The sequence below is a fragment of the Geospiza fortis genome, unplaced genomic scaffold (genome assembly GCF_000277835.1).
Source record: "Geospiza fortis unplaced genomic scaffold, GeoFor_1.0 scaffold12, whole genome shotgun sequence".
Taxonomy (NCBI): domain Eukaryota; kingdom Metazoa; phylum Chordata; class Aves; order Passeriformes; family Thraupidae; genus Geospiza; species Geospiza fortis.
The window spans coordinates 831,607-848,347 of record NW_005054323.1 but is presented as its reverse complement, the minus strand read 5'-3'; the positions used below and the strand labels follow the sequence as shown (position 1 = coordinate 848,347).

Below are 16,741 nucleotides of genomic sequence, written 5' to 3'. Positions count from 1 at the left end.
TTGCTTCACAGCCAGACCTCCTGCCCTCAGAAACAGAAGGTCACAGATTTGTACCATACCCACATCCCGCGCCTGTAAAAGACACCTGTTATAGCTTTTCAAGGAGAGTTAATCAATGACAGTTTATAGTAACTCCCTTTTAGGCAGTGACCTGACTTTCCTGCTGGCCATTACTGTTTGCTTTAGTCTAATGGGAACTTCTAGAAGGGAGCAAAGCCCTGTCCCAGCTGCCAGTTCATATCAGTTGGATGTTTTGTGGCATTACAGCTTGCCTCCCAGCTGTGTTGTGTCATAGTGTCCAATGTCACAGCTAGTACAGACACTGGAGGCCACTGCTCTGCTTTCCACACAAAGGGCACACAAAGCACAGAGGCAGAAGCAGAGCAGAGCTTACTGCTTGGTGGGCATTCTGGGATGCCTGTTTTCCATCTCCCCTTGGCCTGGAAGGAGTTCAATCCAGAGTTGTTGATCCTCTGCCAGAAACAGGATTAAGGAGCAATAGGACTGAAGGACGCAGCAGGGAGAGAAGCGTGTATCGTGGGGGCAGGAATGAGAAGGCAAGGTACATCTGTCAGTGGCTCGGAGACAGAAAGACCTGGTGATGGGACTGCAGAGACTCAGTGTCCAGCCCCACGCCAAGGACAGTGAGGCTGAAAAGTGCCAAGTACTGATGTGAAAGCTTAGCACCCAAGCAAAAGGGCAGCTGGGACATTTCAGCATTCCTACTCAGCTTGGGTGACCCCTCCCAGCACAAGTCAGCATTGTTCAGAACAACATTTGTTCTGAAAGTGTTGCAATGGGGGTCTCCTGAGGAGTTATGCGCCATTTTAGGAGTCTTGCACAAGCTACCTCCCATGCTTTGGTTCTGGTATACATGTGTTATATGCTGGTGTATATATCTATATCTATATCTATATCTATGTACACTTTTTTGCATATTCACTTCAAAAGGAATAGCAATACTGTTCAAAATGAACAGTACTGCAAATTCAAGGTGTTTGAGAACTAATGTAGTCCCAACATACAAGCCTCTTATGATTGCTGTCATTATATTAAACTAACAAGATGTCTTGCGTCTATTTGAAGCCAGTATTTAACCTCTGAGATGTAAGAATACAAAACATGTGTCAATAATAATGCTTTTTCAATTTTGCTACTGTGTTTCAATCAAGGGAGTTAGGTGTATTCTCATAGATTCTACTGTCTTCACTGAGTGGTGAACTCAGGAAACAAAGACAGCCAGTCACTGCTGCTACTAAAAGACAAATCACTGCAAGAAGCAGTTTCCTATGTATCTACTGCACTCACTGCTTTCTAAATATCAGATATCAAAAGAGTAACGATATTCTAATCTTTGCCAGAACACTTTCAGTTAACTCTTTGATTAAAAACTAATCTTCTGAAATGAAGATTCAATGCGAAGATTTAATATAGGTTAGTAAAAACCGAAGCAATTCAACCTATAGATGCTCAGGCATCAAAAATAATCAGTACTACAGGAAGCATGGAAAAACAAATTTTAAAATGTCTCATGACATTAAGGAAATGGACATATTTAGTGAAGGGGATCTTTGGCAAAGGCATTTCCTAAAAAAAACACCCCTTTGCTGTTCATAGTAATACTGAATGCTTTTTGTTCCTTGGGTTGCACTCCTCCTGTGTGCAGTGAAAAACAGAGATAAATTAGACTGCCCAAGTTCTACCTTCCTCCACCAGCCTTAGAACTATTATTCAGTCAATGAAATTATTCAATACCTAGAAAAATAAACCAGATAAAGTTACAAACTGGAGAATTCAACTACTGCATTCAGCTCATATTCAAAATCTACTATGTTCTAGTTTAACAACTATTTAGTTTTGTCATAAATTACTATAGTTTCAAAGTGTTTCCACCCCACCTCAGTCACAGAAAAATACAAAGGCAAAATTCCTGTCCCTCATTTGTTACCAATTAACAAATATATCTACAATTTTCTGTAAGTTAATACAATAAATTTATGTTTTATCTCATTCATTCTCCATTTGCAACTTCATTCTTGTCAGTAATTTGCCCTTATTCTCTGCTAAACATGTCATTTACAGTACAGTTCCTTTCCAAGAAACAACTATTAACTTAAAATGGGGTAAGAGGGTTTAAAAAAGAGGTTTGAGTAAAATAAATGTAAATTTACCAGCCCTTCTGGCTGTGATCTTGGAGCCATGCCGCAGTAAACGAATGCACACTTCCTTGTTGCAGTGGTTAACCATCCGCAAATGAATGCTTCTCTTGGTTTGGATTTTTACAAGACATTTCACCATGTTGACTATTAATTCCTCTTCTCAAAGTCTTGTAAAAGCTCTAGCCATACCAGCTTTGACCTTTTATTAAGTACCCACTGAGTTTTGAGAGACTAACACACAGGTTGCTCTCAATGAATCAAATGACAAGCTTCTAACATGGCCAACAAAAATATCCCAGCAGGGAACAGAACCAGAGGTTATTTTTAAACATTTCCAAATGCCTCATAATGTACAATACAAACTTTCACAGCATCCATCTCAGTTAGCAGTTGCAAGCATAACAGCTGAACCACACACAGAGGCATAAAAATATCTAAGGCACCAAAACAGTGCAGTTAAAAAAGAGGCCAGCATCCATAGTCCCATTATTTTTCTAAAATGCTTTAATATGCCAGTAATGTCAGTTTCTCATCACTGCCTGGAAATTATCTGTGAAGCATGTAAATACAATGGAAAAATCCCGTGCTGTGCTTACAAATCTTACCCACAAAGCAAGCCAGTGAGACCAAAATACATTAATTTCTAGCCTAGAATAAAAACTTGACCTGCCCATGTAAAAGAAGAACAGAAAAATTCTAAGACTGGAAAAAAAATTTCTCTCTTTACATATGAGCTCCTGTTCCCACTTGAGGACAGTTGTTGGACAGATTCTTCTTTGACAGAAAGAAGTATTGTTTCATAGGGCTGGGCACTTCCCTGTCCCTGCCCAGCAGACATATACAGCTTCCCAAAAAAGCATGATGCATCTACACCGGCTGCTGATAACTTGCTCCAGCTGGGAGCTGGAAGGCTACCATATGTATAACATCACACTATCCTAGTGGGAAAGAAACTCTTTCCTGGTACACCAAAGCCACAGAGAAGAGACAAACTGGAAGGAGTGTATTGGTGGGGATGTAGTCTCTCGCTTCTCAGAGAACTCATCTGTAATGTGCTACCTGAATCCTCATTATCTGACGTCCTTGTTCTCTTTGTACCAAAAAATCAGTGATGCGCATGCAAATATGTGGGAAAGAGAGCAGTAGGTGAGGGAGTCCTGCAAATGTCTATTTTACATCCAGATGTTTCTCTCATAAAAGACATCTGCTTCAATTAAGCTTTTGGAAAGCATCTTTATGATGGCTCCTTTTCTTACACAGCCTGTATAGTACAAATATCCAGCAGAGGTCCTGTTTTCTTCCTCTGCTAGAACAAAGATTTCTCTCTTCCTTTCCTTCTCTGCAAACACTTTTTTGTGGGTGTGAGGAAAGATCAAGTACCTCTTTGCTTCCTACCTCCATTTTTCCCCCCTTCAAAAGTAAGATTCTGTCTTCTTTTCTCATTTTTATTCTCATAACTGTCATAAGACCCAAAACAGAATCATTAAATTCTAACTAAAAGAGGTTGACTCTTCATTGTGGACATGGCTACAAAAACTGGAAAGCATGAATTCTTACAAAAATCTAACCACCAATGTGTTCAATACATAAAGGTAGGCCTATACAAGGACTCAAGTGTCAGCCAGACAAAGTTGTGAAAGATTTCCAACATTTGAAACATTTCCAAATACCTCATAACATTGCAAACTTCCACAACATCCATCTCAGCTAGCCGTTGCTAGCATAACAGCTGAACCACACAGAAGCACAAAAATATCCAAGGCGTCAAATCTTAGTGCAAGGGGAAAAAAGGCCAGTGTGTTCCTACATACTGAGGTTGAGAACTAAAATCTATCATTTATGTTTCATGCGACCATGCTTATGCAAAAGAGAAATGACTGTGTTAATTTCAAATTGTTCCCCATAGTTTTATCTACACATAAGTAAGGGAGAAATCTTAAAATCTATACATAAGTAAGGAAGAAATCTTAAAATCTTACAACTGACTCAGAAACTCCTGGTCTATATTAACTCTCAGCAAGAGACTATCTAAAAAAAAATTTTAGTTGTAGCTACAAAAGCTCTGCATGACTCTACTCTACAACCAAATCTTACACAGCCAAGCACCCACACAGAGACAGACAATTAGACTGATGGTAGGAGGTGTGTGCTCATTCCTGCACATAGAATCATTAAGGTTGGAAAGATCACCAAGTCTGTTAATCAGCACTGCTGTGTTCACCACTAAGCCACGTCCCCAGACACCACACCCACACACCTTTTGAATGCTTCCGCAGAGGTTGTTGGTTCAACCAGGTCCCTGGACAGTTTGTTCCAATGTCTGACCATCCTTTTGGTAAGGAAATTTTTCTGATATCCAAACTAAATCTTCTCAGGCGTAATGTGAAGCCACTTTCTCTTGTCTGTTATCTGCTACCTGGGAGACAAGACTAATCCCCACCTGGCTGCACACTCCTTTCAGGGAGTTGTAGAGACTGATAAGGTTGCCCCAAGCCTCCTCAAGACCAAACAACTCCAGGTCTCCCAAGTGCTCCTCAAAGGACTTGTGCTCCAGATCCTTCACTCACACCAGTGCCATAGCTCAGTTCTTGCTCCATGTGTAGTTGAACACATTATGCTTCTTGTAGTCCTGCTATACAGATTCTGTGGCTGCCTTCTTTTACTGTCTGATTTTGGTGAGACAAATTACTGCCTTTGCAGATGCTAGTCCATTGTCTCCAGATTTTCTAGCACCAAATGCTATCACACCTTCACCTTTTTGAGTAGACTATTTTTTTTTTAAGGCAATATCATACCTTTCCAGACACAGGATATTAATGTAGTTTCAACAGAGTGATGAAAGCTTCTTTTTGGTCACTTAATACTTCTGTGCTGAGATTTCATGCATGAATTATTGATCTGATAACACTGACTTTTGCCTTTTGAACAACAAAATGAAAGTATGCTTCACTGGGTTGAGACATATACAGAGATACCAAGGCTATTTCATGTCTGCAGCACACTAAAAGCAGTCTCCCAAGGCAGTTATGTCAGTCTCAGGGCTGGATGCCTCCCATCTCCCCACCTCCTGCTCATGCCCTTACCCCAACACAGGACCTTGGTTGACTGTCTTGATGAGCCAGTCAATACTTGAGTCAGGCAATAAAAAGAGACAGTTAAGGGGTTTTTGTTTGGTTTTGCTTTTTTCGTTTTAATTTGGTTTGCTGTTGTTGTTGGGTTTGGTTTGGTTTTGTTGTTTTGAATTTGTTTTATTTACTTTTTATTTGGTTGGTTTTGGGTTTTTTGGTTTGCTTTTTTGTTTGTTTTTGGGGTTCTTTTATGGGGTTTTTTTTTGTTTTCTTGGTTTTGGGTTTATTAGGGTTTTTTTTGCTTTTTGGTTTATTTTCTAACTCTTTCTCTTAGTTCACACTGTTGTGATTAGTGCTTGTGCAAGGGAGAAGGTGGGAATCCACAGAAGTGGATGTTGGGAAGAGAGCCGCATCACTGTCAAAGAGCCGTGAGATCAGTTCAAGCTGCAATTTTATAATATAGCCAAGTTTTCTGAGGAAAAGATTGTAAAAGTCTAAATAGTCTTAACTTAGCATCTGGTGATATTTAACAACATATAAAGTATGCAGTTAAATACCAGCAGCAAATATGTCTATTAGCTCATCATAGTAACAACAATCTGTCTGACTGAAAGGAAATGTAATTTTCAAACTTATGTAACACAAACATTTAAAACAAGCACTTTCGGGTGAGCATATAGCAATAAGTCACCTGTTTCCAAAAATGGATTTCATTGCCTAGAGTTGTAAGTGTGGTTACAAGATACAGAGCAAGATGTTGCTGCTCTGCAGTGGTGACAACTGCCCAGAGGAAGCACAGAAGTGGTACTTGGCTGCTAGCAGGCAAAATCTCAGTTAAAACTAACACCTGCTACTACTTATTGTAATAAGTACTAACACAGACAATGTAATTCACCTGTACTTGCTACATTCAGTGTCCAAACTCTGAAGAATGAACAAAACGAGTTCACACAACTCCTATAAGATAAAACTAGGACATACTCCCATGAAAAGGAAGATACTCACTCAGCTTTTTTCTGGTTTTCATTGACTAGAACAAAGCAACAGCAAATATTGTATTTCCCAACCTCTGAAACAATTTCCTCACTACATCTCAAGCAAGAGCCAGCGTCAGATTTTGTTTGGTTGGCTTCATTTTTATTAGGACAAAGGCAATTATCCCTATTTAAGCTGGCAATGATATTCATGTCATTGTTTATAGTGACTGTATCTCAAAAAGAAAGGTGTTCAATGTGATATTAAAAATATCAAGAAATAAAGAAATACACGCAAAACATTCTTATATAGAATAAATTCAGACTTATCTTCCAATCATGTCCCATTTTGTCAAAGAAGATAAATTAAAGATCTTTCCTAGCTGATCTGCAAATAATGTCTTTTTTTTGTCAAGGAAATTAAATTGGCAGACTAAAGCAGAAAGAAGGAAATATGAAAGTAAAGAGAATCAAGAAAAACAAAATATCCACCAGTAAACAGCCAGTTTTCACTCACGAATGACTGATGACACTATTCAGAAAAAGGTGCCATCTTGAGACTATTTATTTTCTAAGATCCTTTTGCCTGACAGTTTAAAAGATTTTTTGAAACAGAAATCAAATAGTCGTAACTTTCCTCACCATATATCTCTCATAAGGCTAATGCACTGTTTCTTGAGATAGTGATCATTACTGGGTATGACATACAGAGGTTTAATGATTAGGAATACCTAATGAAAATTATTATATTTTTTTCCATATCCCTGAGTCAGTATCACATCTTTTCCCATATGCTTTGTAATAAATATCAGCAGGAATTGGGTAAGTGACTCACCTTCATCTGAAGGAATCTCTTCCTCCTCACAGGGAGAAGGAAGGAGAGGCTGCAGAGGTTCCATGTTGATTATGAGTTGCTTGTTCAAGGATGGAGAGCTGCGACTCTGGGTGATGTTTGTTCTAAAAGAATGGGGAAAACAGGGTCAGTTTGGTTACTGGAAATAGCTGCAGTCCCGTAGGTCTCAGAATCATTTTGCATAAATTACTAGGCCTTGAGCTATTGTAAAAAGCTCTACACATCGAATGCTGCTTTCAGCTGTGTTGTGTTGCCCCCCTCTGCAGATGTAAACATTTCAACATCTGAAGTGTGAGAGAGGTTTTGTGCTGATCTAGCTCCTTTACACTGCCTGACTTCTTTTTGTCTCAGGCAGGATTTCAGTGCGTTCCTCCTCTCCACAGCACACAGCAAACACTAATATTTGGATTCAAGGAAGGGAAAAGTTCTTCCATTGCCTCCAGAACTGGATAAAGGATTTGTTACAGTTTGAGCACTGAGGATCAAAGACTAAAGCAGGAACAACTGTATCCCTGTGGTTACAGATACAGAGTGCTCTCACTCATGCCCACGCACCCCAGACGCTGCCTCTACACCATGCCTCCCAGCACTCACACTGGTTTTCTTTCTTGTCTTACTTCACTTTAAGAGGCTTTCCTGGTAGCAGGTGTTAAATATGCTCTGGAAAGTTTTAGGAATGCTGCTGATTTTCTTCAGTCATTATGCTTATTAGCCTAAAAATACATTACTGAGAATATAAAATGGGTCTTTTGAATATGTTATCTAGAATTTACATGATGCAGGCCTGAAGCAAGAGTCCTGCAGTAAATCTTAGCCATTATATTGTAAAATATTTACTTTGACAAAAGCAAAGACAAAATGGAAGAGTATCCTACTTAACTTCACATGGTATATTGATACAGTGCTGAAGTTTCACAAAATGCGTTTCAAGTCTGCACAAAAGGATCAACTTAAAATTCCACATAAACAAACTGAACGAAGAACTTATGGCAAGTCAGAAGATGGAACTGTGTGTTGCTGAAGGTTTAGGTAAACTTGGGACACAGGCATACAACTCTTAACCCACACTACCTGTCAGTAAATATTCTGTGGGCATAAACAAGATTTCTTGCCCAACTGACATGATTTCATGTGCCATAACCCATGCCCAAAGATATTTATATCCTTATTTGTATTCTCTGATAACTATTTGGTTTAAATTTTCACAATCTGCAGAGGGTTTTCACTCAGGATATTATAATTATAGTCACTCCAACCCAATGGTAAATCTATAGGCTTTTTATGCAATCCCTGAACCTTTGTTCTTGTTGTAAAAAGCTCTCAAACAACTCCCAAAATACAAGTGTGCCTGGGAGCACCCATAGGCTTCTGATCCATATTTATTTACAAAGATCCCTCCTTCAGGCATGCCCTGGAAAAAACCATTAAATCATTCATTTTGTGCTTGGCAGAAGATCTTGTCACTGCATTAATCCTGCATGATGACGCAGATATTCAGCACACAGAGCTTTAAGTGTAATATCCAAATACAGAGATTCTGAGCAATACCCTCCTCTCAACTGCATGCTTCTTTCTTAATGCAACCATGGTACAACTGAATTGACTTTGAGGGTGAGAGCACAGGGAGGAAAAACTTTATATAGATACAGAAATATAGAGGTAGATAGATATAGAGATATATAGATATATAAATACATTGATATATAGATATATGTTTACATTCAAATATTTTTTCTGAATGTTTTGCTTCTGAAAAGCCATCATTTCCTATCCCCAAATCCTCTTTCACTAAGAAACTTTTTTTAAAACATGCCTCTTTTTCTGAGCTGAAAATTTTCTATCTTTTTTGCCTGCTTGTGCTTTTTGAAGGATCAGCTACCTCTCTCATTTCACAACCTGAGTTATAAAAGCACCTGAAATCATTATATTCCTAAGTCCTCCTAAGAAACTGAACTTGGAGCTTCCAAAATATTATAATTGCAAGAAGGTTAATGATAAAAGAGATACATTGCTATTTATGGATATTAAATCCATATGATGTTGCTTTCTAAACTTATTTGTTCTCTGATCCGCTTCTTTATGTACACTAAGTTTTAAATTATGTGTTTAAATACTTCTAAATATGGAAATCAAAGAAAAGCAAAATACAAGATAAAATTAAATATATGAAAATATTTTCTTATCCTGGGACAAAGAAACCTCTTGGATAGTAGGCAATAAGCTATTTCCTAAAGTGAGCAACTATTCTCATTTAAAATGCATTTGTGTACCCAGGTACTTTATACTGCCTCAGTGATGCATCTGTATTCTACCTTCTGTGTTATCATTTAACACATTCTAGACCTTCAATTACTTCATTTTAAAATGTAATCTGGAAAAACGTGTTTGAAAGCATGCCTGCATGGCCTAACTATTAATTACATAGTGTGACTGGACAGCATATTATAAATATTTACCGCAAATATATTCCCATCTTTTAGTAAAGACAATCTACTTTTATCCAAAATAAAGACAGAATAGCAAGATTCAATTAAAAGTAAAGAATGAGTATTCCCCCCAAACATGAAATCTCAACAAAGAAGGGAATATGGCTGTAGAATATTCAGACTGTTAAGTAACATGTCTTTAAAAACAGCTTCAAAGAGTTTTCCCTGATGGCCTCCTTCTTTTCTGAAGAGCTTTCTCCAGGTTCTTAGGAGTTTTTACTGTCACTACAATGAGTGATAAGGACCTGAAAGCATTAGTTTGCTTGCAAGGCTTAGCATCTTATTTCTCACAAGCGAAATTTTCCTCTGAAAAAAAGATTCTTGAATATTTTTTCCTCTTTACTGAATGAACTTCATGCTTTTAATCTGACTGCATTATGGAAAAACTATGAAGCATACTTTGAAACATGCCTATAAACATATAGAAACCAAGAACTTCCAAAATCAAACAAAATCTAGGAATGAAATTAGAGTGTACTTTTCTGTCAGGATTATGTAATAACAGCTTATTCTAGAACACAAAAAATAATATAGGTTATCAATCTGACTGATTATTTAAACTCAGCTTCAAAGCAGCACAGATTAGGTTCTTTACAGGAGACATTTGTCTGAATTTTGTAGCATTGTCAGACACATATTTCCTGAGGGTTGCACGCGTAATTGTGGAAGCTCAGAATGACAGCCATTGCAACTGATAGAAAAGGAAGGAGAATATTTCTGTAGAAAGCAATAATCCTCCTTAGTCCTTAAACTTTAATTCTGAATGTCAAGACATACCTGTGAACTTCAGGAGGTTCCCTCTGGATTTTAGAGCTTGCCTCCACAACTTCTTTCGCTACTTTTCCGCTGCATTAAAAGATGAAATGAATATTCAGGTAAATACTAAGATACATGCCAAGAACTACATAACTGTAGAAAATTAGGTTACATTTTTTAAAAATTAAAATAAAGGGGGGAAAAATTGCAGTAAAGTGCATAAATAATGTTCTAGAATAAAATTGTGCTGACTACTTGCCCACAAAGCTACCACAAAAAAAGCAACTTTTTGCAGTAGAACACCACGTGTTGAACTGGACTGTCTATCTCACAGCTGGTTCAGAGCTGCCCAGCTGCAGGGGGCATAAAATCTCAGCACTGGCCACACATCCTGGTTTTTACAGAAGCTGCACCAAAAGTGGAGCTATCTGCTGGCGGAACTATTCTTGACAGAAGTGTCTGTGTAAAAACTCCTGCTTAATTTTTGAGCGACGCTAGAAAAGGCAACATGAAGATTTTCAGATCTTGACATCAGCTAGGCATGAACAGACCCTCCAGTAGTAACAACCCTGAATTTGCCATGACTAATTACTTACATTTTCTTACTTCCTGAAATGATTTACTATGAACAAGAAACAGCAAACACCCACCTATATCGAAATCTACTGCCTTTAAAAAATATCTTGCTGCTGGACATTGTCTTGATCTGACTGGATTTTGCATACCTTGAAAAAAAAATAACAGAGGCTGTCACCTTTTTGAGGACATGATAAGCAAAAATGAGCAAGGCAAACTACAAGCTTTGTTATTTTTATACCATAGAGTAATATTCAAAAAATGAGCTCTTCAATTTTTTAAGGCCTTTATACAAAACTTGAAGCACACATAAAATCATTCAGACAGCACAGAATGACTGAACATGGAACAAGTGATTGTCATGAAAACAAGAAAATTAAATGCAGACACTTGCTGCATCTCTATGAATTTTCATTCCCAGGATGAAGGAAAGACCATAGTACATCAAAGACTCTGAGACGTGTGTCCAAACACCAGCTTGTTTGTGGGAAAATATGGCTATTTCTGCTTTTCCACTAGGAAAAGAAAGAAATAATAAAGACAACAACTTGTCTCCTGAAGCAGGTTCTTCTCCAATATCTCTATTCAGTCAATTCTTATTCTCTATTCTTAGTGGCCCACATCATACCCTACTGCTTCTCTGTATTCAACGGGTACACAGCAAACTTCTATCTTTATTACAAAGACCATGGAAGAGCACCTCATGTGCAATTTCCTTGATGTTCTCTTGAAAAATGGCAAATTGATTTTGTACAGTCTCTAATTCCCAGACACTAGTAAACAACTGTCCGTTATTAGTATCTACTTGGATAATTGCAACAGTGACCCCTGAATCTGGATCAAGACAGGACTAAACATGTCATGTTTTGAAAACATGACTTTCCCTTAAATTCCAAGTCTCAAACTCTTCTAGGAAGAGGAGAGGACCAAATTTAATTAAGGCAAAGTGTCAACGATGTTAATTATTTGCACTGTCTATGTCTGTTTTAATCTTATTCCAATATCTTGTTGGTATTATATAGAATTTAAACAAAAGAGAATTATCAAATGTTGCTAAATAACAACCCCACTGCACAACTCTATTCCTCTGAAATGTGTGAAAACATTTCCTCTTTCAAAACTACTATTTTACGGCTTTACTTATAGAGAGTTTTGGCTTCAGTTTCATGTCTGAAGTATTATTGTTATTTTTCTGCACTCTGCATATTAAACATTACAATTTTCCAATCTATTGTTCACATCCCTATCTGTTGAATAACATTACCAATCTTCATTTTATTAAAATCCTCTTGAAAGACCTACCAAAATTGAAACAGGTGGGTGTAACTTTAAGTAATCATTGTTAAGGAATAATTCCATTCCACAAAATAATTTGGAAAGTAGAAAAATAGATGAGAGAAACAGCAATAAACACACCAAGGTCTGAGAATAATGAGGGGGGAGGAGGTGCTCCAGGTATTGGAGCGGATTCCACCAATGGAGAAAGCTGTGGGGAAGGAGTCTGTCCCTCTGCAGCCAAATACAGAGCAGATATCCTCCCTGCAGCCCATGGAAGACCCTGCAGCAGGCCAGCACTCTCTGAAGGAAGCTGCAGCCCATTGGAGAGATCACACATGAGCTGGCTGCAGGCAGGCATTGTGGACCATGGAGAGGAACACAAGATACAGCAGGTATATCCTGAAAAACTGCAAGCCCATGGAAAGGGCCCATGCTTGAGGAGTTCATGAAGGAGATTGGAGTAGAGGAAGAGTGTAAGAAGGAAGGAGCAGCAGAGAGAAACTGCAATCTCCATTCCCCATCTCCCTGAACTGCTCAGGACAAGGAGGACAGAAATGGAGTTAGAATAAAGGAGTCAGAAATGAAGGAGTAAAGGTGATCCTGGAATGAAACAGGGGAAGGGTGGTTTTACTTCTGTCTCTGTTGACAAATTGAAGTAGAGTGAAAAGGTTAAAAGGAAATTAAATTAAACTTCTCCAATTCAAGCCTGTTTTGCTGTGACAGTAATTGGTAAACAATCTTTCTATCTTTATCCTAAGCTATAGGCTATTTTATCATACCTTTTCCTCCTTACCTGCTGAGTAGAGGGAGTGAAAGAGCAGCTGGGTAGGCATCTGGCATTTAGCCAAGATCAAACCCCCTAAACAATATATTTGTGACCAAAACCCAAATAGTTAATTTTATAGCCATTTCACAGCAAGAGCAGAGAGGTGATATTCCTGCAAGTCTCCCTGAGACATTTTTACCTTGAGCTAATTTCTACTCTAAGTAATTTGTCTTCTTTAGGGGGAAATCATCTCCTATTCCAAATTTATTTCTTGTAACATGAAATGAAACTACTCAAACACCATGCAGTATTTTCCTACTTAAATCTTCTTATAACAGAAAATGCTTCCGGATAAACTCCAAATTAGTCTTTATTTATAGACTATATTTAGGCTTGATATAGTCTCAAGCACAGTAAATGTTGACACAGAGAATTAACAAATGCATTTTGCCAGTTCCTACTTCCTGTTTCTTTTTTTCTATCCAAATGAATATATCAGTTGGATAGATTATATATTATTGTATCCCTGTTGAAACTAAAGGGAGTCTCTTCTCCAAATTAAAGCAGGTCATTAACATTCAGGTTAGAAGATATATTTTTCCTACTTCTTTTTTATTTACCGTTACAGCAGCCCCCTGGTGTGGCTGTGTGCAATCACAGAAACAGTAATATTTATTAAATATGTGAGAGCCTGTAAGGAAACACTAGATAGCAAGAATATAAGCTACATGCCTAGAGGGAAGCATCAATAAACAGACCTAACAAAGTCAGTGGAGGGCAGAAAGAATGCAGAGGAGTTTTTAATGAGGAATTATTAATAGGGTCTCTTTCAGGGAATAGGGAGGTAGATACTACTTTTATTTTTTGTCACTTTACAGGCTTTTTATGTATAGCAAGATCACAGGTATGTTTCAAAACGTGTCTATGAACATTTTCTTCCTTAAATCATTAAAGAGAACTGTTGATTTTTCAATCAACTCTTACTAAGCTTTGGATTTCTGGTGGAAGAACAATTACCTCCTGGCAGAAGAGCCCAGAGAATCAAGAATGACAGATTTTTTTTCCCTTCATTCTCAAGATATTCTACATCTGGGCTAAGATTAACAGCTATGTTCCCAGACACAAGTGCAGTACTCTGTCCATCCAATGTCTCACTACAGAGGAGCAAAAGCATTGTGCTGGAGCCAAAACCCTCCTGTCTCATTTATATTTTAAACAATTTCTAATACTGGCTTGAAGTGAAATAATATTCCCCATTAACTTGCGTATTTTCTGTTTACATTTTGCCTTCTGTTAGTTAAATGGAACATTTCACAATGTGAAACAAACCTCCACTTGCACACTTTTTTTTTTTTTTTTACTTTTACTATAGATAATGACTTCAGGTGTACATACTTGTAAAAAGCCTGGTTCTCCACCCCACACTTCCAAAGATGCTTGCAGGCTGCTGGTGTAGAGGTATGGAATGACAGCACAGCCTTCTTCTAAATGCAAGGAAAAGAAAGCAAATTAAAGAAGTGAATATGTTAAATTCTCAATGACTGAAATAACTCTACCTGATGGCATCACCTTTAACCAGATACACTGAAGACCAAGTTTTCCTGTATAGTGTAAATCTGTGGTTCACCCACAGATGCACGATCCATACATAGCTGATATTTAAACAGCCCAGGCAATTTTTTCAGAGAAAAGGAGATGCTCCAAGTGGGGAAGGAAGAGCATATGCACAAGTGGCCTTTAAAACAACTGTATAACTGGTCAAAATCGAATGAGGGAAACCTCTTTGCTGCACTACTTACCACCCACCTCTCCCTCCTCTCTACCATTTGATGTCCTACCATCAAAACTTCCTTGCAACCACACAAGTAGTCTTGATACCTCTGGCATTATTCCCTTCCTTAATTTTTTTTTCCTCACCTCCATTCAAAACCACAACGTTAGGCTATATCACTCTGATCTAGGGGAAGAACTGATGTAGGTAAGTCTCTAGGATTTCAATGACAACAGCCCAGTGATAGGACCTTATTACATGAGACATACTCTAACCTTTTCAGCTCACCAAGATTTAAGGATGGGACTGTAATTATCAGAGAAATACCTCACATTGATCCAGGTATCAATGCTTACTTGAGTTTGCAATCGTATACAGACATCTTCTATACTTTAGAGTGAGTACAACTTTAGCACTTAAAACTAAATTAAAGCTTGACTCCAAAGGCATCCAAAACCATGAACAATCCACATAACCCAGCATGACTATTAAGTGAGAAATGTCTCAACCCTTTGCAAATTAGACATTTTTTCAAAAATTACTCACATTCATTCATATTCTATATTTTAGTTACAATATTAAGTACAATTATTGATTTAGTAGTTTATTTAAAAACATGTCTCATACAATCTTAATCAAATACAGAAGTTCTGTAAAAATATTAAACACAACCTCTTTCTGAGCTCCAAACACATAAAATGTCTTCCCTTCAAATTTCAGCTTATAGACATCACACCTAGAAAGAGAAAAAATATTTAAGTATAGGAAAAAAAAAGATAGATCTATGAGTAAGGAAAGTAACTAGGATGTAAGTTTTCCTTATTAGCAAAGTCAAGCAGGCAATCAAATGACAAAAGCCTGTCAAATGACAGGCCTTACAAGATTCAGGATAAAATTATTTAATAGTTTAAATTTTTTGAGAAGATAAGGCCAGAGTATTTCTTTTACATCCTTATGTATCTTCAAAGAGTTTACTTTGTCTGCTGGAAAGTGAAGAGGAAATCAAAGATAGACAGAAGCTTATATTATATTTACAGCACAGTTTTTAATTCCTCTTACATCTTAAAATCTTACAATGTCTATTGTAATTAAGTTGAGGGAAAGATAATATTCTTTTCTCTCTACTTATTTATGAGGCTTCACATCACATGTCTTAGTAACAGAGTACAACAAGAAGAAAAAGAACATGTTTAGCAGCATTTGTTATAGACAGGGCTTTTGAGTTGCAAAATTTATATAAAAATTTAATTTAATCAAGGTTAAGTGCTCCATCTTCATATGGAATTACAGTGAACCATAAAAAGGTAATGTCATGCCTCTGCTTAAATTGTAATGGAAATTTTGTCATTACCAGAGTTAAAATGGAGCCACTGCTGTTTTTGACAAATTTCCCTAAGGGTTTTGGATGTCAGAGTTGAAACAGGAATAATCTTGGAGGCAAGGACAATGCTATACCTGAAACTTTATAACAAGAGTTTTCCTTTTACATGAGAAAACAAAAAATCATTGAGAAAGCTTTTACATTGAAAAGAAAATCTCAAATACAAATCTGGGTTTTTATTGTGTAGTGCAAATTTCAGCTAAAATTAGTTACAGCTACTAGCACTCACTTCTAGGCCTCTGGAATGGAAGAAGCAGAGCATAGTGTTCAGATAAAACTCACCAAACTGACTTTCAGCCTCTACTGTAACACTGAGAGTTTATTGGCTCCTCTTCCATCACTGCTTTATTTTTTATCTAGTTTACATAGCAATGCACTTAAAAAGCATGCCTAGATCACCCAGAGGATGCATTATCCTCAAGTGACATGAGAAGCTAAGTGCTGTGAGATTCATTTCCCACAGTACGGTGGGCACATGCTTGGCAAGGGCTACTCTCTCCTCAATGTGCCATAGACTGACATTACTGTTATGTTTTCCTTGTCCCAAAACCACAAACCACTGAATTACTGTGACCACAGTTACCTGCAATTAACCCTGGGGAAATTGTACTGTAAACCCATGATTATAAATGGGTGGCTATTGATAGGCGTGTCCCCAGACCTCCACAGGGAA

At 37.6% G+C, this 16,741-nt stretch overlaps 1 protein-coding gene across 3 annotated transcripts in view; it reads right to left on the bottom strand.

Moving 5' to 3' along the window:
* FRMD3 (FERM domain containing 3) overlaps positions 1–16,741 on the bottom strand; it is an 82,282-nt gene that overhangs the window by 7,366 nt on the left and 58,175 nt on the right. For 2 of the 3 annotated variants that reach the window (XM_005420848.2, XM_031056889.1), the window contains exons 8-12: positions 15,360–15,423; positions 14,312–14,400; positions 10,947–11,021; positions 10,318–10,386; positions 7,037–7,158 (exon numbers count right to left, since the gene is read on the bottom strand). In XM_005420848.2, the coding sequence (XP_005420905.1) occupies positions 7,037–7,158; positions 10,318–10,386; positions 10,947–11,021; positions 14,312–14,400; positions 15,360–15,423 (419 nt within the window). The remainder of the gene's footprint in view (positions 1–7,036; positions 7,159–10,317; positions 10,387–10,946; positions 11,022–14,311; positions 14,401–15,359; positions 15,424–16,741) is intronic. The other variant, XM_031056890.1, reaches the window with a different exon arrangement.